A 21,159-nucleotide genomic window follows, 5' to 3' on the forward strand; every position below is an offset into this window, starting at 1 on the left:
TGTTTTTCTTTCTTCTACCCATTGCAAAAAAATGTGTGCTTTCCTTGTAAATCTCTGTTCATCTCCAAGGAAACATCTAAAATATTTGTAATCTAATGATTGAGTTTTTATTAGTTTTGAGGTTTTATTGGCTTAAAGTCTGTGCCAATTAAGAGTTTATAATGACAAAATTAGAAATCATACCTTTTATAATACCTTTACACCAAATGTTCCTAATTATCAAGTGATTGTTACGCCTTCTCTTTTGCAATCAAAAAACAAGGATTGAAGTTGAAACAAAGGTTGTACAAGCAGAGAAGGAATGCAGCTTGCATTGAAATGCTGTGCACCTGTTTATTCTTATGATAGAAGTATTACCTTGGGATACTAGGTGTTTGCAAACACGTGTACATTATTATAATTAAAACCAAAATGAAACCTGAAGAGGTGAGTCAAGGAGTATAGGAAAGTGTCAGGTCTCTGGAGAACTCTCTATTGGATCATCTTCCCACCTAGAGAAAGGTAAAATGTTTAAGTGCATTACTTCTTTCACTTTCTAATCACAACTACTTGTATTTTATTTAATTAGAAGTTTTAAAGGCTTGCTAGGAGTGCCAGAGAGAGCAGAAATTCAGTGCATCACCTAATTCACTTCACTTTGGTGTTATCTGAGACAGGACAGTCCCTCTGAGCAAATATGTAGTAAGTGCATATGCTATATGCGAGCATAGAGAAAATAGGTTTACTTATGAAACTGCTGTTAACTTCCAGAGCACTGTAAACAGTGTTGTGCTTGTTTGGGTTTTGGTGGTTTTTTTTATAAATGGAGAAAATACCTAATAACAATTCTTAAACTGAATGCTTTAAACCAATTTTTATTTTTATTTAAAATTAAAGTGTATAGCTTCATATGTGATCCAGAAGAACAACTTCTTGTTCTGCCCTTTGGTAGATATTGCATGTTTTCTTACAGCAATACTCTGTAGCTTTATTAGCAATAGCTTTTGTAATGGAATATGGAAATGTAGTTGGTAGGAGTGGTCGGGCATAGGGAACGGGGAACAGTGTTGCTTTTTGAGGTTGTGTGCAGACTTTGGTTGCTCTAACCCTGAAAGATGTTTTGATGTTAAAAGCTGCCAGACTCCCAACCACATTGTGGTTAAGTTTTTATGAAATCCAGATGATTTGGAAGCTGCGTGTGCATGCAGTTTACTTTAAAAATATATCACTTTTTTGGGGGCTTTCGCATGTGACTTCTTAGCCATCTGTGGGCCAGCGCATTACTTCCTGTTTAATTTGGAGGTTTTTTGTCTTTAGTACAAAAGGGCTCCCTTTTTGTTTTTTCTAGCAGTTTTCAGAGTTTAATAAAGCCTCTCAAGTAAATGGAAGTCAGAACGGCATAACTGATTACGTAAGAGTCTGAATATTGTATTGGTTATAGCTGGTGTTGATAAATGCTACACTGTGTCATAGCATCGAGCTCCGAGTTATCTCGATGGGTATCTTGGAAAATCCAGCAGACTAGAGCTGGTGGTTGCTGTTGAGGGCTGGAAGAGAAGTGGAGAATTGTTTTTTTTCTTTCAAGGATCTGTAGTCCCGGAGATCAAAATGTGGTTTTCTGTTGTTGGAAGAACAGAATCCATGGTAAGTCCGTTCAGGTTTCTGTTGGGACTGTTTTTCTCTGAAGTTTTACTATCCCTGTACTTTTTCCTGCTCTCTTGCCTGTTTAAACCTGCCAGTAGTTATTTGTTCATGTAGCAACTATGTAATACAGCATGCAGTTAAATATAGTCAGATGTTAGTAGCTAACTTTCTAAAATCTAGAAAGAAAAAACTAATTTTTAGCTTCTTCTTCATATGTACTTCTGAAATTTGTGGAAGTGACTATTAATATTTAAAGTTTCAGGTGTGATAACTACTATTTTACTGTGCCAGAGCATGAATAGCATGACCTGTGATCTGTTTATTTGTCATATTAGTTGGCTTTAATCCAGGTTCCTCTAAAAGTCTGTTTTCCTCTTAAAAAATCTTAGTGGAATAATTAAAATCAATGTCCCAAGCAGTGTAAGATTTTTAATACTCTCTAGACCCTTCTGAAAAGATCAGAACATTCAAATTTGTTGCAGTTAGGGCGTATTATTGAACGTGTTCGCAGAGGAGAGGCATTTCAATTCTGTTTAGATTCCTACTGCACGAAAGAAAGGATTCCCATGTCCTGCAGGAAGTTTTGTTGATTAATCTTTGCATGCTGGTTATACTCATTAGTATATTGTGATTTACTACTTTAAAGTATGGCACACTTCTACTTCTTGTCCAGTCATCTTTTAGTAGTATCAACAGAAAAAGTTACCTTAAGATATATACAAGGACCTTAAAATGCACATGTATGTGGCCCCACTGGCACATAAATGAGAGTGTATTTTCTAGGATTTTTTAGCAGGTAGGCAGACTAAGTAGTGCTTACTGAAATAGTGTGAGAGGTGATAAGGTGTTTCTTTTCTGATAGAAGCATTTTAAACATGAGTATGACAGTTCAGCAGTAAATACTCCAGGGAACAGACTTACTGTTGTAAAACAAATTTGTAACATCTTACCCAGAAATAATTTGCATTATTTGGCAACCTTGTTTGTTCTTAAGGATGAGTTAAATGATTCGAAATTAAAGTTGCTTTAATTTCTAAACCACTGCTTGTCATTTTATATTTAGCAGTCAGTTCAAGATGTTAAATTTAAGGAGGGTTTGAGTCTACAGGAATATCAATTTTAAAATAAAATTTTTATGAAGGTTTTTCTGACAAATGTCTTGAAGGAGATCCATGTAGAAGGAACAGGTCCAAACATGATTTTAATTATTTTTTCCCAAAATTGAAAATTATGCTTATAGTTAATTATACTGGTAAAAATTACAAATGTGGATCTAACTTGTCTTTGCAAATACAGACAGTTGATGGAATTTTTTATTTTTTTTTAGTTTCTCAGCTTTTTACAGGTTCTAGGTCTTAGGATTTCAAATATCTCAGCATTTAAAGCCTTCCTGTGACTGTGTTTTCTAAGCATTTAAGGAAATTTTCTGGCCTTTTCTCCCAGCATAAATTAATTGAAATGTTTCAGTAATAAGATTTAAAATTTTGTGGAGGTGCTTTTTTATTTTTTTTTTTTTTTTTTTTTTAATGTTCAGTACTAAACTGCTAAACTAAACTACTGGTGTTGCCTTAACAGGCTTCTTAGGAGGACTTTAGGGAAAACACAGTTTATAATTCTCATTTTCAGAACAGATTTCTCAATCCCACAGAAATAAAATAGTATGTAGTTTGCCAGTTTAGTTTTCATAATGAACAAATAAGTAGCTGTGTGTTAGCAATTTGCTTGGTTTTTGTTGATTCCTAGCTTCCAGCAGAGTTTTTGCTTACATTTCAGTGCCCTGTAGATGTTGTACAAAAATTTTTTAATGCTTTTATGTGCTGTGTAAAATCTGAAGGTTACACTGTCACAGTGTGGTTTTTCTTCTCAGTAGCTGTGAGACCTCAGCTCTGCTGAAGTGGAGTGGGTTTTGTCTTATTTATTCTCTGGTATTTAGATTGATACTGCAAATAGGTGACCCAGACATGTATTATAGGCCTTCTGAAAGAAAGTGAGTTTTAAAATTCACGTGCCATTTCCTCATTGCACTAGTACCCTGTGTATGCAGGCAATTCTTAGCATGCCTGCCAAAATTGTAGCGCACATACACTCTAGCTAGAATTCCTGTACCAGGCTTCTTTAAATTGTGGCATTCTAATAACTTTGAAAATTCTGTTTAGATACATGTTAATACAGCTTTTCTTCCTTTTTTTTTTTTTTTTTTTTTTCCTATTAATGGAAAAAACTTTTGGAACTTAGTAATTTCTGTGTTGACTTTTTGCTGTATGAGTAATACTCTCAGTTGGAGTAGGAATTTAGGTGCTTAATAGTATGTGTTAGTGTACACACTGATCCAGGATTACTTTGTATCCACCTGAAACTGCAGAGCCTGCATTATGTGGAAGTTAATGCTCTGGGTTTTTTGGTTTGTAATTTATCCTTAGCTATAAAGGCAAGTGCCATTTCTTTGAAAAAGTGCAGAGATACAGGGTGGGTTTTTTCCCAAAATAAATTGCCCGGTATGTCTTGCCTGTGAAGCCTAATGCAGACATAATTAAGCTGAGCCATAGGATCAGAATTGACTTACCGAGGAAGAGCATCAGAGAACCTGCAGCACAACTTGTGGATTTGTACATAACTCTGCGTTCTATTAGTGTGTCAGTGCTCATGGAGTATTTATAGCAAATATACATGAAAAAGTTAACCCTTGTCTGGTGAAATAGAGCTCAAGCAATAAATTTTCCTTGAGCTCAGTGAAAGGGTTTTCCTTTGAACAAAAGAGAAGTGGAATCAAACATGCTCATGTATTTAATTTCTTTTTTTTTTTGTTTTTTAATTAAATTGCTTTTAATGCATTTCTAGTATATTACATTGTTACAGCATTTATAATAATAAAGAAGATGACTTTTTCCAGAAAGATCAAGACAGACTAATGAACAAAATTTGCTTAGTGTTTTACAAATGTTGTATATGAAACCTTTTGCATTTACTTACCACTTTTCCCATTTCTTGACAGTAAGAATAAAGTAAAGTAAGTTTGGAGCTGTTGCATACTTGATTCCAATCTTAGGGTTAAATGTTAGGTCAGTTGCATTCCTGGAGTGTGAGAGCAATTATGCTGTTGTAAATTTATGTATTTCTGTTTAGCACAGAAGATGCTAGAGCTCTTTGTGTCAGTGTACGTGCTTTCCATGCTGAACACTGTTAAAATCCCCATACATATGCACAAGAGTACAGCACAGGATAATTTATTAATGCCATTTCAGGACATCCACTTCAGAACATCCTGGGTTGTCCTGTGAGAAGCACATTTCAAAGACGAGAGTATATTCACTTGCTTGCTTTGTGTGCAAGTCAATCTTGATTGCAAACATTCTTTTATTAAAAAGTAACATGTAACCCTTATTCCATTAAAAATAACAACAAAACTCTTCAATCTTTTCTCTTTACTCCCTTAGAGATTTCTTATAAGTAGAGCATCTGGATACACCAGACATAAAGTTTCTAGGTTGTTGGATGTGTCAGATGTTGGATGTACTGCTGCCAATCTGCCTTTTTTTTCCTTTGTGTATTAAGGCACTTCTCATCTGTTTTTCCTACTCAGTGCAGTTTAAAGCTGCTGTGGAATTGGTCATAGCATTTAAATGCTTAGTATCTTTACCTGTTGAATAATATTGATTATCACCAAAGTTTTGGTGAGAACCTTGTGCTTGTTTTGTTTAATTGGAAATACTTTGATTGGAAATATTTTTGTTTGTTTAATTGGAAATATTTTGCCCATTTGTCACTGTACTTTTCCTTGCTCCAGACACATTTGGGTCTTGGCCCCCAACATGGAGGAGTATGTGAGAGGGGAAAGCAAAAGTATGTTGTATGTAGAGCATGGGTCAGTTTTAAAATTCTTTTTGAGTCAGGGTACAACATGACTCAGTGCAGCTGTAACTAACCACAGCTAACAGATCAGTTTTAGATACAGTAGGCTGGTTCACCTCATTTATATTTGAAAAGTATTTTCTCTAATGATGACAGATTTCTGAAGTGTCTGCATGGGTCTTGAGACAACACAGACCTTAGCTTTCTCTGACAAAGTGGGCTTTTTGTGATTTTCAAGTCCAGAAAAGTGTGCACTTGCTAGAGGTGGGACCAGTAGCTACAGAGTTGGCCTTTCTCTGCCTCTGGGCCCGCAGCAAGTAGTTCAGTGAGTCTTAGACTTAGTATATTTAGTACCTAAAGAAGATAAAATTTATACTCATCCAGATACAACCTAAAGAACACATGCAGCTTTATGGAATGTGAGTGGGTGGGTGGTCAAAAACCTTTGCTTTTGCCTCCTAGAGAGTGAATTTGTAAATGTGCTGCATAGTTTAGTAAACTGTTATTTTTTAAAATGCTTACAAGCTTGGGTTACTTAATTGCTTCTAGATAAATTACTTTCCAGAGCAGTCAGAATGAGACTTGATTCTGTTCCATAGACTTGCTTTTAAGGATGTTTATTACAACAGAGAAGCAGAGAAGCTGTGGAAGCTTAAGAATCTGGGATCAGGAATTAGCCTTGATAAAAATCAGTGAAATCTACTCTGGGTGTAGGCAGATAAAAGGCTTGATGGCTGGTATCAGGCCTGATAAGCGACAATTCTGTGCTATTTTCTTTAAACACATTTTATTTGCAGTTGATTTGTTGCGTATCAAACTGTTTAATTTTTATAAAATACCACAGAAGCTTAAGTGACTTGGAAGAGCTGTGAGACATCCCAGATACCTTTCTTAAAATGTATTTGTACACATATATATGTGTAAGATGTGTGCACACATATATGTGATACCTACATTGTTAAAATAAAATCTTATTTCATGTTTGCATAAATATGAAGAATTTAAGAAAATCTTGAAAATTACTTATTTTAAAAGATGTGTGGTTATGTGAACTACTGAAATGTTTTGACATATAGTCTTGGTATCTGAAGCCACTTAAATTGGAGTATTACTTAAAAAGGTTGGTGACTGTATGACACTTTTGTGGATTCAAAGTATAGTTGGAGAGCGAAGATACTTTCAGTTCAGTACTACTTTTTCATTTTACTATTTATGTGAAATGTGAAACCATTTACATGTATATATACTTAAGATGGAAATGTACATTTCTATATTGAAAGATCATTAGGAAGACATTCTGACATTTTATGGAAATTAAACCCAGCTTTTATATTGAAACTTTTTTTTTGTATTAAAGCATCTAAGATTTTTTAAAAAATTGTTATTGAAGGGTATGTTTTTAATCAGGTATAATTTTGCCAGACTTCATTGGAAGCTGTTCATTGCTTTAGTTTTATCAGAGTGATAAACAAAGTATATGAAGCTCAACGGGTGTGGGCAAAAGAGGCTTCAGAACAAGTAATGGCAAGACCTTCCTGTTAATTGTCTGGAGCAGCACCGGTTTGGTTAGGTGCTGTACTGCAGATCTGCTCTGCAGATGCATAGTTTTTCCTTAATTACTTAATACAAGTCTTCTGTTATTTTTAACAACTGTAAAACTGTTTCTATAATAGTTTTTGTAGTTCTAGTTCTCATTATAGGTATTGAAATAACCAGGTCATTTTACAGGTCTTCTAAAACTGCAGGAATATTGCTAACCTCACAGAAAGTACAGCTGGTTTGTGATCCACCTATGTTGGGTGGGGATGTGTGGGCATGGGAGTGGTTCAACTGTTAAGAGGTTAGCACCTGGTCAACAGATGGACCTTCACTCCCTCTTATTCCTTACGCTGGGATGCTGGTGGGGCTGTGTGGTGTCTCAGCACCTCCAGGCCATCATTCTGCAGGTGGCAGGTCCTCATGAGCGTGTCACAGCATGGGTGGCTCACCTGGGAATGAAGCTGCATGTTGATTCTCACTAGAAGGAGCTGGCTGTTGTTTTCACCATGCCTTTATGGCTGCTTGTCCTGGCAAATACCAGATGGGAAGGAGGAGCAAGCAGAATTTCTTCTGCCTGCTTTTCATGCTTCTATGGTGACTCACCAGCTCATGGATAGCTGTGCTGCTGCCATAAGGAAGTCTGTCGGATATTCCTGTTACTCAAACTGTGACTTTTCTGCACAGTTGCACTGTATGGTGTTCTCTAGTTTTATGGCCAATAGAATGTATGTCAGACAAAGTTCCCTGTGTCTGTTACTGACAAGGAAGTCTTATAAAACTCATCTTGTGACTAGCAATAAAATCTGTTCTCCTTAACTTTTCTGATTAAATCTGTCATGTTTATTAATTTGTTACTGTGGTACTTTTGTACATCCTCAATTTTATATCCTCCTGATGTAGGAGTAGCAATTTCTTTTTTTAGATCACTGTAGTTTATCTTGTTCTTGTCTTCATTAGTCTGAATATTCTATAGAAGTAGCTGTAATGGTTTGTTTTGGTCAGGTATTCTTTAATGGTGCCTCTTTTATTTCTACAGTTTTCATAGCGATACTCTTAAGCAAATGCAGTATTTTGGGCACAATCCTTTCAGAGCAAGGAGGGGCTTGCAAAATAATCCTAATTGCGCAAACAGTTATAGGCTACTGTGTACTAATATATTAAAAATGGATGTGATGGAAAAGGACTTGTTTCTTGTTAGGCTATCTCAAAAACTTAAGTTAGATTACATTATCCATCTTGGTCCTTCGGCTTCTTTAACATGACAGAATTTTTGTGATTAAGGAGAAAATTGTACCAGGCTTAAAAGAGGCAAATACCCTTTTGGATAACAGGTATGAAATCATTGTATAGCATTGTCTCAGCTGAACTTTTTTTTTTTTTTTAATGCATTAAATTGACTTGGCTCTGTTGTATCAAGTTAGTTTTTCTTCCATCCTCCTGCTCTCAGTGAATTTGTAGGTTTTTTTTTTCTTTTTGAGATTGAAGTCTTTGTGACTTGAAGAATGAAAATCCTATAATTTGGGGGGAGGTTGTTTATTTTCTTCACCTTTCAGGTTCTGTTTTAGTGAGGTACTGTAGTGGTTAGTTGTTTGCTCCCCTGTCCTGTGTCAGTGCCATCTTAAATATAATATATCAGCATTATAGAGACTGAAGTTGTGTGCTGAACAGAGGTTATCTCTTAGGTGAGATTTTAATGTCGACTTTAATTGTTGCATTTTAATGGGTTTTTTGTTGGCTCCAGTCTGTCTGAATTCATTCATCTCCAAGATAAATAGTAGTGTTTTTTTAAAAAATAACTGGAAGCTCTAGCTGCAGTTCCAGCTGGTTAGCTGTTCTCTGCTCCAGTCTTTGGTCTTATAGTCAAGTGAAGTTAGATTTGCATGGACTCTGCAACTCATGGCCTGTGACCAGTACTGATAGAAAACTCAACAGTCATCGTCAGCCAGATGCCTATTAAACCCTCTCTGTGTTTCATTTCCTTGCTTCTTTTCCTTTGGTTTTAATTTATAGTCTTTGGTTGTAATTTCAGACTCCATCTTGTAAGATTTTTCTAAACGTGCTTTTGTTCTGTGGTTCTGCAGGCTTCAAACTAGCCTGCCTTGTAAAAAACAGAGCTACTCCTATTTTCTTACCTTCAGTCCAACTTTAAATATTGTCACAGCCTGTACAGGGGCACACAGATGAGATAAAGGTAGGTCTACGGAAAGTAGAACTCCCGGTGAATTTTAATCTCTGAATTTATTGATAGTGTTTCTTACATCAGTTTTTCATTTATCCCCTTGACTTGTAACTCCATTTAGTCTATCAGTAAGGGAGGACTCCTTGTTTATTTTGTTTTTACATGGTTTACATGGTAGTTTGGACACTTAAACATTTTCCCATAGTTTTTCTTCATTTAGGTTTAGAATAATGACCCAAGTTACTATTCTAGCAGACATCTGTATGCAGAAGTGTCCTGTCTTTATTTTTACCTCCCAAGTAGGATTAGAAAATCTTTTAGAGTTCCAGTTATTAAAATTCCAGTTAAATGGAAAAGTTGTCCTTTGTCATAGAATTCCAACTTGTAAACCCCAGCAAATTTAGGATTAATTATTCTCATACTCTGACTGAACTCCAAGTGCAATGTGTTAACATCTTTCAACTTGTGCTCTTTTGAAACATTCAATTACTTCTTAAGATAAGTGTGAGATGATTAGAAAATCTTTATACAGGTGTTGCATCTCATGCAAATGTGTGGCTTCATCTTGGAGACTGGATTTAATAGCTTGCCTCAGTTTCCCCCATGTGTTCGCTTTATGCATCTTAAAGCCAAGCATGGAGAAGATTATTTTCAAGAATCTTTTCATGCTTGGCCTCAGAGATCTAATAAAGTTCTGTGGAAAAAGAGGAGGGCAGGAACATAATATTTATATCCCATTGTGCAATTAAATGAGTAAAAGCGCATTGTACTTTTTAGCCAGATGCATTTTTGTCAGTTCTACATGTGTCATTCATCTCCATCCCTTGCTAAAGTTAGGAAATTTTTTACATTTAGAAGGAGAATGGATGGGACTTGGCAAAATTGGGAAGTGTAACTGGTTCAGTGCGTTTACCATGCAGGCATTCAAAGGCTTAAAAATTAAGACATTTTCCACTGTGTAGTTTACTTCTCTGTGTGGGAACCTGCATGTATGTGGGTGTTTGTTTTGCAATTGTTTTGGGGATCAGCTCCCACTAGAATACAGTTGTTTTGCAGGCACTACACAGAGCTGCTTGAAAAGTTAATAGGTGAGCTATTGTAAGATTTAGGAATTTCAAATGGTTTAAGTTGTTGGGTTGAAAATAACGTTATTCACCAAATAAAGGAATTAACCTCCCTTAATGATTCAGGCCCCTCCTAGCCACCTCCTTTCCTGCACTGTTATGAACAAATCATGCTGTGCTGTAAACAATTTAGGGAAGCTGATTAAGTTGAAAAGCTTGTATTTGGGAGGAGGGGAACTGGAGACAGGGATCAGCTGAGTCTCCAGCCAGGTCTGTCATGGGACCTGCCACAACACAGTAGTGCCTGCACAGCTCCAAGTGTGAGACAGCATGGGAGCAGACAGGTGGGTTTCTTCCTGACACTCTGTATAAGTACACTACCACTGTCACTGTAATTAAATTATTATTATAGGATTTTTAAAATCCTGAAATGTGTGGATAGTGCTTCTTTGCTGGCCTCCAAACTAGTTCTGTCGGCTTTATGCGCTTTATTTGTGTATAAAGGTTTCTGTGCATTGATTATTTAACTGGACTGTAAAAGCACAGAATGGAGGTGTTTCTCATATTGCAGCTTAGGTCTGATGTGCATCAGGTATGAGCATTTTTAAATACCATATTCCCTTCTTCAGTCTTCAGTCCCCAGTTCAGTATTTGTTGAATTCTGCTCAGCTAATATCTTCCTTGTGGAACTTCTTTTCCCCTAGGGACCTGTTTTGGCTATGCATTGTAAAAGTAGGTGTCATTTAGAAGTCCTCAGAGTTGTATTATAGTCAGTTCAGTTAGAGAATATTGTCACCCAGGTGAACTGAAGCAGCACTAGCAGTTTAGTGGTTTTTTTCCTTAAAGTATTACTTAAAGGAGAGGATTTCCCAAATTTTTCCCTCAAAGAGTATCTTTTACTTTCTGCAAGGATTGTGGGAAAAAGTTGAATCAAGTGTGAAAGAAAATGAGTAGATTGGTAGCGCTAGAAAGTGTGGTACAGCAGATGAGGCTTTTTTAAATATAGAATATCTTATCTTATTTTTTGAAAAATCCTTGAAAAGGTTTTCATGATTTTTATTTGGTTATGTATATTTGAGAAAATATGCTGTGTGTTTCAGTATGTTGATCTTGGGGAAAGGGAATAAGCCATCTCTTTATGCTTACTGCATTCTTGCTTTCCACAGTCATCTGACTCCTTTACAGTTGTGTTCTTCTGTTTGGACTAAAAGCCATATGGATGCACATGCTTCTGGTATTAAAGATTGGAGAAAATAAAATTAAGTGAAAAGAAGGTTTATCATACTTTTGTTACTGATACATACATGTTATTGCTCTATCTGTGGGGGAATAGTTTTAATTATGTTGACTTTCACATTCCTTTGAAAGAAAAGCAGTTTAATAAGTAGTTCACAAAGAAATCTGTTTAATTGTAAAGACTTAAATGAAAACAGGAAAACCCATGTGGAGCATATAAGAATTTTATTCACTTTGGAGTTTAGTATGACTGATTACATATTAAGAAGCATTTTATGTTTCTAAAAAATTGTATATTTTCTTCTAATGCAGCCTTCTGAAAGGTAGAAACAAAGCAAAATCAAGTCTATTTCAGTAGAAATTAGGAATTTGGATTCAAGTTACTGTAAAGCTTAGGGTGAAAGTTGAAGGGAAGGTGATGAGTTGATTTTAAGGTATTTAGTGAGAAGTCTTCCCAAGCTTGTACATGTATATCCTTAGAAACATGTTAAATGACATGTGAATTAGAGGAGAAGCTCACTGGTCCTAATAAGGCATGAGTAAATGTGCTAACTGATAGAGATTTTCTTGTCATGTAATCTGAACAGAGATTTATTTTTAAGTAATTTTTATGCTTTCAAAATGCATTGTTTTTGTATTTAAGTGAGATGACTTGGAGCTAATACATCTGCTCATAACTTCCTTTAAAAGAACAGGAAAGAGATTGACAAACTGTATAGATATCATAAAAACATTGTAAAAGAAGCAATGAGGAGTAAAATACCAGCTCCTTTGAATCATAATGAAGAATTACTGTCAGGGTTATAGGCACAGTTAAAGCAAAAATCTGACTGATATGGTATCTTCCAGCTGTGCTGCCTTTAGCCAAAGAACATAACAAAAGTGTAAGATCTTTTTCTCCTGTGAGGAAAGGGTGGGAGAATTGGGATTGTTCAGCCAGAAGTTAAAACTCCAGAGTAGCCTAACTGTGGCCTTACAATACCTAAAGGGTGCCAGCCAGTCAGCTGCAGAGGGACTTGTTAGAAGAGCAAGACAAGGGGGAATGGCTTTAAACTGGACAAGAGTAAGTTTAGATTAGATGGTGAAAAGAAGTTCTTTACTGTGAGAGTGGTGATGGATTGGAACTGGTTACTCAGCTAAGTGGCAGATGCCCCATCCCTGGAAGTGTTCAAGGCCATGCTGAACGGGGCTTGGAGCAACTCACTCTGAAAGGTGTCCCTGTCTGTGCAAAGGGGGTTGGAGCTAGATGGTCTTTAAGTTCCTTTTCAACCCAAATTATTCCGTGGTTCATCCTGGTTTCTAGCTTTCTATAATTTCAGAGTGCCTTGTATCTGTTTTGGGAGGGGGGGGGGTGGTGGTTCTGTTTTGGTTGGTTGGTGTTTTCCCTAAAGCCTCAAAGAGCTCTACCGAGAATCCTGGCTTCTTTTTACACTTTGGCGTCTTTCAGCAGTCTTGTTCCTGGCTGTTTCCCAATTTAATTATGAAATCTTATGGAAAATGTTTTGCAGGGTGGAGATTGGTTGCATTTTGTTTTACTATTTAAAGCATTCTAGATGTGATAGGAGAGGTAAGAACATGTTTTCTACTGGCTGATCAGAGAGATGATAAATAATTCTATCAGTGCAACTCATAATCCCATTGGCCTTCAGTTCCTTGATTGTTGCTGAGCTGAGGAGCCAATGTGTCTTCTTAGTTGGTTCTCTCAAGAAAGGTATTCCATGTTTCTGATGATTCTGTTAGTGTCATTTTGTAAGGGAGTAATCAGAATTATAAGCGGTTTTCTAAATGTGACTCTTTTAGATTTTTAGTGACCATGGTGGTTTTTGCTTTGTTCTTTTCTATTCTGCTGGCTTCCAGATTTCTGAGCTGATATAAGATGGCTCTGGAAACAGTGATTAAACTTTAGACGTTAAAGTCAGTTTAGAAACCATTCTTTATTGTATTTGTGCAATTGGAAATGTTTATTTCATCATTATCTGCAAACCAATATAACCCACGTATCATGGGCTTATAGAGAAGGTTTCAGCTTTGTTTAATGTGCCTAAGAGTCATAATCAAGCATGACAAAGGTGATGTATATGGATGAATGTAGTGTCTAATGCAATAAATGAGTACCAAAGTTGTGTGATTAATGTGTGCACTGTTTTAAGTGGCAGTGCTCTTCCAAAGGCTTGCTTGTTTTTACCTAATCATGGTATGAGACAGATCTTTGTCTGAATTTCGGGACCTAAGGGTAAGAGATTCCTGCTTAGCATCCTTTGAAGTTAGTACTGAATAAAAATGCTATCAATTCCAGGTGGCTTAAGAGGAATCTGATTAGCCTTGGTCAGTGTGGCCACTGAGAAAAGCTGGTGTTTGGTTCCTGCAATGACAGATGTGATGCATGAGGTTACAGCTCAAGGGTGGGTGGGTGAGTTGCTGTTGATTACTTTGCCCTTTGGAATTCAAGGTTCTTGCCTTCAGGTATGCTTAGTGACTCGAGGCATAGGAAGGGACACGTAAATGCTGTCATTTAATTTTCAGTTCCCAGCTAGGAAAGGTGATAACTGGTTCTGCCAACAGTGCCCTGGTGGGAACCAGCACCTTAGAAGGTTGAAACATTACATCACATTTAAACCAGTGAAGTACATCTTTACCCCATTACTGCTCCAGTGTTCAGCATCAGGTGATCCATCTGCAGCTCTTGGTTTTGACTTACTTGATGAATCTTCTATTTGGTACATTTAGTTACATTACTATTATTTGCCACTTTTTTGGAACACATAGGAGCATGGTAAACAGCGCATACATTTAGGGCTCCTCTGCAAACTTCTGTTCCTTGTGAAAACGAACAACTTTTGATTCATTATTGAACCTGTTATTAATACACAAGGATAGGTTCTTTCTTGTTGCGTGTCACCTTGAAGTCTTGAAGAACTCCTGCTAAAAGATCTTGTGATGTCCCTCTTGGAAGTCTAGGTGTTCAGCTAGATCATCCTTCCTCATACACATCTTGGTTCTTTGGGGGAAAAAAAAAGAGATTTGTGAAGCATGATTTCATTTTCCATTACATTTATCTAGCTATCTTCTGACTTGTGTTTCTCATAACTTTAGCCAATTTGTCTGGTATAAAGTTAAAATTATTCTGCAGTAACAGCAGTGTTTCTTTAAAGCTTAAAAAAAAAAAAAAAACAAAAAGAAACTGAACTCTCTTAATTTCTTTGTATTCTTTCTAGATAAAGAAAGTATCTGTATTTCAGTTATTTTTTGCATTTTTCCTTTTTACCCATAAGTATGACTTAAGCAATTATTATGAAAAATATGGACATGTCGAATGTCAATCTGGAATCATAAGACTTGAAGGAATTATTTTTCTGCGTCTTTTGCGTAAACATTTGGGATTAACCTAAGACTTAGTGAAAATAGGTCTTTCACTTGTGTAGAAAACCATGTCTATGTAACACTAGCTTTGGAATAATCTTCACCTTGGTTCTTATTTTACTCTATTAAAACAATGGGAGCAATGCATGCTTTTGCTACCAAAACAGAAGAGTTGCAAAGGAGGAGGGCAAAAAAGGAGTAAGCTGTATGTTCAATATCAAAGCAACTTGGGGGTTGTACAAGAAAAATGATGTTACAATTAAGTCTGTGCTCTGTTGAAAACGTACTTAGCACTCTCCTAAGTGACTTGCAGAGTGAAATGGCACCATTTGCTGAAGTAGATAAATGACAAGTAATAGTCTTACATTATAAGAGACAATTGAAAGGTTTGTGATACTAACATTTGGACTGATTTGTGTGGTGTCTTGTACATTGGAGCATGTGGATGACACAACAGCATGGCTTGAATAGATGCTTCCATTCTTGTATCTTGGTATCTGTTGGTATCTGTCTTGCAATAAGTTCATTGTTAACAGTCCTTTCAAAATGTAGCAGAACACTTTTGAGAAAGATGTTTTATGAACAAAATTGCATGGTTTTGCACTAGACTTAAATATTGGCTCTGTCAATTCTAAAATACTTATGTCTGCTTTACTTGTTTATGTAAAGCTAAAGGCACTCTCTGTTTCTTTACACTGGCTCCTTTACAGTCCTAATGAATGTAAAAAAACATTTCTATTCCATTTTCATGTAATCTGCAGTTTACGTTGTTTCACTGGGGTACAGTGTTCTCTTTAAAAACATAATACAAAGAGTTATAATTAACATGTGTGTAAAAGTGCAAAGAAGTATTTCTTATTAGAAGGAGACTAGAGCAAACTTCTGAAGTATAAGTTTTAGTTAATGTATTTTTTTTATTCAAACTTGCATTAAGACCAAATATTCTTTGCTTCTAACAAAGCTTGCAGTTTTGATAGGCCTACTATTGAATTTTTCATGTGACTTTAATTGAATGTAACTTTTCTCTGCATAATTGGTTTTTCTCCAGTTTGAAAATATATAAAAGTAATGAGAAAGTAGAGGTTTACTTAACCATGTAAACTTTTCTAAAGTTTGTGGAGTGCTTAAGAGATCAAATATAAATTAACTAAATTAACGCCTCTTTCTCTGTAGGGTGCTGGTCAAGACAAACTTGGAATATATGTCAAGTCTGTTGTGAAAGGAGGTGCTGCAGATGTGGTCAGTAATGTTCTTAATTCATCAATTTCAAAAGTAGTAAGAGCCTTCAGAAATGCTTGCAAATCTTTTGTTTACTAGTTTGTATGATTCAGTAGTTTGGGAATGATTGATTGTTTTAGTGGAGATCATGCTAGCATTGATGTATGAATTTCCTTCTCTTGAACACGTATCTAGGATGGTCGTCTGGCCGCAGGGGATCAGTTGCTTAGTGTGGATGGTCGAAGTTTGGTGGGCCTGTCCCAGGAGAGGTATGGAATGCTTTCCTTGGTTGTTTTTATACAAAGAAAATGTTAGCTTAATGATGTACCAAAATGGGCAGAAGCTCATGATTTTTACACTTTATGCTTTGTCTTGGTGTCTGATAACTGCCTATGGATAACCTTAGCAACAAATTCAACTGTTTGTGTAGTATTTTTCTCTTCTTTTCATACAGTATGGCTTATTTATATAGAAGAGATTGTAAGATTGTATTATACATTTGGATTTTGGTTTTGAACAATCTTTATTTCAGTCTAATTTTAAATACTTTGGCTTCTGACCTTTAAAGCAGAAACTGGGACTAAATAGTACTTCCCAGTAGGTATTGTCTGCATGCATAAGCCTATCTTCTTGTCATTATCTTGTAATTTTTTTCAAAGTGATTTTAAGTATTAATCTGAAAAAGAGTGTTGCTTTGTCAAGCAACAGATTAATGATAATAAGGGTAACTAAGTAATACAGTGTCTAATTTAATTTTGTTTTATTTGCTCTGCCTTTTTTTGCAGGGCAGCAGAACTTATGACTAGGACAGGTTCTGTAGTAACACTAGAAGTAGCAAAACAAGGAGCAATTTACCATGGCCTGGCAACCCTGCTTAATCAGCCATCCCCAATGATGCAAAGAGGTAAAGATACTAATATTGATGTTAATAACAGCTTTGGAAGTCTGTCTTCTGCATTCATGAGAATGCAGAAAATAGAATAATTTACAGTATCATACCAAGTGTTACTATAATATTAAATCAGAAAAGAAATGTAATTGCACAGAAAAAAAGAAATTTCCTTTCTTATCAGAACTTCATCTGGTTTTAAATACTGCTTGAAATTTTCCTAGTTTAGTAATGAATAAATCCTTTGCATGTGTACCTTTTAAAAGTTAACTATGCATTTAAACACAATTCTGATTTGAATTAATTTTTGTTTTAACAAATGGAATATATTAATATAAAGGGCATTAAACTCAATGGCATTTTTGTCCCTTTTATAAGAGCTTCTCTCCTCTCAGAATGTCTTCTTTGTAACCACAGAGTGCAGTATAACTAGTAGGAGAGAAATAAATGTAAACAGAAGCCCTGAAATGTATTTTGCCATTGAATTTTAATTTTTTTTTAAACTAGAAATGTTGAAATGTATCTTCTTAAGTTTCAGTGTCTGATCATAAGAAGTTCTTAGTGTCTGATCATAAGAAGTTCTTGGATGCTTCTCCAGTGTTTTATTTTATCATCCTACTTCAGGGTACTAACAAAAGACATATTAAAGTCCAATATAAAATAGTATTGTAAAGGAAATAATTTTGTTAATGAAGACATTTTCTACATACAGTACCAGTATAGGAAAGAATGGGTTAAAAGAACAAATCCTTATTATCACAGTTGACACCACCATCCCAGATGCCATATGTCCCAGACATCCAGAGACCTCTCAGTATAACATGTTTAGTTTTTCCAATTGTTGTGGTACCTTGTCGGAAGTTCTTTTGAAGAATACAGATGGAGGGAATTCTGTACATTTGATAGAAGGTTGGGATTACGTATTTGAAGAAATAAAGATTTTTAAATCTAGCATTTGCTTTACTGGGAACTTAATTTTTAAATATAAGCTCAAGGTAGCTCTAGTTTGAAAAAAAATACGCTAGGCAGTAGTTAAGTGAAAAGGAGAAACTACATATCCAACTGTTACAGTTTTTGACCGCCGTGGCTCAGGTAAACCCCGACCAAAGAGTGAAGGTTTTGAGCTGTACAACAATTCCACGCAAAATGGATCACCTGAGAGTCCCCAGCTGCCCTGGACGGAGTACAGTGAACCAAAGAAGCTGCCAGGGGATGACAGACTGATGAAGAACAGGGCTGATCATCGTTCCAGTCCCAATGTAGCAAGTAAGAAAAGTTATCCTTCTTTAGGGGATAGATTCCTCCTGCAGTAGTTTTAGAGGCTGTTGTATTCAAAAGGGGGTGACTGTTTTTAAAAATGGATTAAGTTTAAAATACCAGTGTAGTGGTAACATTTGGAGCAAGCTTCTTGCTAGAACTACTTAAAGACAAAATAGTTATTTTGTGAATACTGTTACTTTATTAAGTCTTTATTAAGGCCTGTAAATTATTATTAACAGTCATGTAAATGCTTCCTTTAACTTTCCAACAGATCAGCCTCCAAGCCCTGGGGGAAAGAATGCTTATGCATCTGGAACTACCACCAAAATAACCTCAGTCTCTACTGGAAATCTTTGTACAGAGGTCAGAAATGGCAAGCAAAATGCTGGCTATTAAACTTTCTTTATCTATTAGTAGTGTCAGTGGGCTTGACTCAAATCAGTGTCTCACTGAACTATTTGACCACAGTGCCATTGCTTGTGACTGGGTGGGGTTTTGCTTATTACAGCTAATGAAAGGTTTGGAAAGTTTTCAATGATTTCATTAAATTTTGTTCATGAAGTTGTCCTTGTGATTTTTAGGTTTGTACAATGTTGCATACTCGCTTTGAGACCATAAAAACATGAGTCATAGCTACAGTTATATTTGATGCTAGGCAACCTCTTCATCTTCTGTCCCACATGAGTAATGCTCTTAGGAGCCAAAAGAAAATATTTGGAAAAAGCATGTTTAGAGCAATCTTCAATACAGATCTATGTGATTAGAGAATCCTACCTTGTTTTTTTCTCCCTTTTTCAGGAACAGATTCTGCCACCACGACCTGAAGCTTATCCCATCCCAACACAGACCTATACTAGAGAATATTTCACATTTCCAGCTTCAAAGTCGCAGGATCGAATGGGTCCAGCTCAGAGTCAGTGGCCAAGTTATGAAGAAAAACCACAGCTTCAGGCAGAAAGTAATAATTCTATCAATACTACCATGCAGGTGAGAAGTAATTTTTTTTCAGTATGAGGAAACAAATCAGAAGAAAACTGCTTGCTTTCCATTCCTGGACTGCTAGAGACTTTTTTCAGAATAGTCAGTTCTCTACAACTATACCATAAGATGGGAACAACTGTACTTTTGCCAAGGTGGGCTTGAGTTCAGGAACCCTATGATTTGGATTTTTTTCCTTCGCATTTTGCCTTTTTTCCCTCCTCTTCCTTTCACAGAATTTGTTACCATGTTCTGCAGACCTGTTATCTGGGATATTTTAATCCCCCTGTTGGAGATAATGAGGTGTAAGTGGTAGTAGAGTTCATCATGTAAAATGTTCTGTGGCTTTCTGAAAAGCAAACTAAATCTCCATTCTTCCAAGAAGGTTTATGTCAAAAAATATTTGCCTGAAGGGTGTGGTTTTTAAGTGATAAAGTGTTAAAATTGAAATAAAACAGTTCTTGAGGCCTATCCAAGGTGTTCACTGAAACACATTCCCTGCTCCTAGTTAAAAAACAGAAATATGTAATTTCAAATCGTATCTATTATCAAAGTGTAGATGCATCTTGATATGGAAGGAATTTACTCCCATTGTACTTTTAGAAATTCAAACACAGTGCTGTTCTGCTCCTTTTAGTGAGAACTTCTCTCAAATCCATGCAGGAAATTAAACCTAGATTTCCTAAATCTAGTTACTGGATCATCTTCTTTCTCTAATCTACCAGACTTAAAAATATAGAGAGCTTTTTTTTTCCTTGCTATTTCTTAATTAGTGATAAAAGCAGAGCCTTACACCAGGCTTATCTTTTACTTTTGGAAAAATGCTGTGTAAATTAGCTCGAGATTCTGTCTAAGTAAGCAAAGGAAAAATTGTTTATAGGTTGCTCACACATGCATGGGCAAGTGTATTCAGTAAAAAGTCACTTATTTTGGTGGTTTTTAGTATTCTAGAGATAAAATTCTTGATATTTGAGCTGTTAAAAAAATAGATGTTTTGCTCAAAGTAAGACAGTCATTTTGAAAGGGAAATGCTGCAAGTTGAACAACTTTAGCAAATAGATACAGAAATATTTTACTGAATTTCCATGCTTAACTCTTACACATTTCATGATTTCCTCTCACTTAATCTTAGCGGCATAGCTAACATCTACGTGCTCTCTGTCAGTGATGGGAGAAAGGGAGGTGGGTGTCTCCAGAGAACAGTTCCTACCCATTTGTTTTAACTGAATTCTATGATAGTTGTTGCCTGGACATGCATCTCTCCCCTGCTTAAAACAAGCTTAAGTGACTAGCTTAGATGAGGTGGTTAAAACTGGTAAAGATGAAGCCCATCTATTAAAGTTGTTGACAGACACTGAATTTGAGCTATAGCCTTAAGGCTGAAGGCAGGGCAGAAAAGGATTTTGCTAAAGCAAAATAGAAGGTTTAACTCCTTACTAGCACTGAAAGTGTTAATAGATTTTCCCTGCCAGACGATAGTTCTTTTAAGTTGAAAATTAGAAGAAAACAGAAGAAAAACTTTTACAAAAATAAAAATATACACTTTAATCTTTGCAGAAAAAACAGGGCTTGTAAAAAAAGCTGCTAAATGCCTGTTTTCTATTCTGAAGGCATTAGCAAGCTTTGGCTAGGTGCATCTTTACAGCAAATCTACCACAAATAACTTGTGTTCAGCTCTGTTGGACTAATAGAGCATAAAAAATACACTTGTTCCTCTCAAAGAAGGCATTCTTTAGAGGTCATGGTTAAGGTCATTGATGGAGGAAGATAAAAGGAGTTTGCTTTGTTACTCTTCTCTCAATTGTTGATAATTGGTGCATTATGTGTTCAGTGCTTAGCAGTTCCTAACATTCAAAGTATGAATATTTGCTTCAAGAAAATCGTTAACAGATTTAATAAGCCTGGTTTATGGTCCAGTGTTCCTTTTCAGGTTCAGTGCAATGGGACCCAGAGCTTCTATAGAA

General features: G+C 35.9%; 1 protein-coding gene across 20 annotated transcripts in view; it reads left to right on the forward strand.

Moving 5' to 3' along the window:
- The window catches only part of AFDN (afadin, adherens junction formation factor), a 115,296-nt gene that overhangs the window by 76,275 nt on the left and 17,862 nt on the right, over nucleotides 1-21,159 (forward strand). For 19 of the 20 annotated variants that reach the window (XM_058019398.1, XM_058019415.1, XM_058019401.1 and 16 more), the window contains 6 exons: nucleotides 16,024-16,089; nucleotides 16,264-16,337; nucleotides 16,854-16,972; nucleotides 18,029-18,223; nucleotides 18,489-18,580; nucleotides 19,016-19,204. In XM_058019398.1, the coding sequence (XP_057875381.1) occupies nucleotides 16,024-16,089; nucleotides 16,264-16,337; nucleotides 16,854-16,972; nucleotides 18,029-18,223; nucleotides 18,489-18,580; nucleotides 19,016-19,204 (735 nt within the window). The remainder of the gene's footprint in view (nucleotides 1-16,023; nucleotides 16,090-16,263; nucleotides 16,338-16,853; nucleotides 16,973-18,028; nucleotides 18,224-18,488; nucleotides 18,581-19,015; nucleotides 19,205-21,159) is intronic. The other variant, XM_058019402.1, reaches the window with a different exon arrangement.

The sequence above is a fragment of the Melospiza georgiana genome, chromosome 3 (genome assembly GCF_028018845.1).
Source record: "Melospiza georgiana isolate bMelGeo1 chromosome 3, bMelGeo1.pri, whole genome shotgun sequence".
NCBI classification, from domain to species: Eukaryota; Metazoa; Chordata; class Aves; order Passeriformes; family Passerellidae; genus Melospiza; species Melospiza georgiana.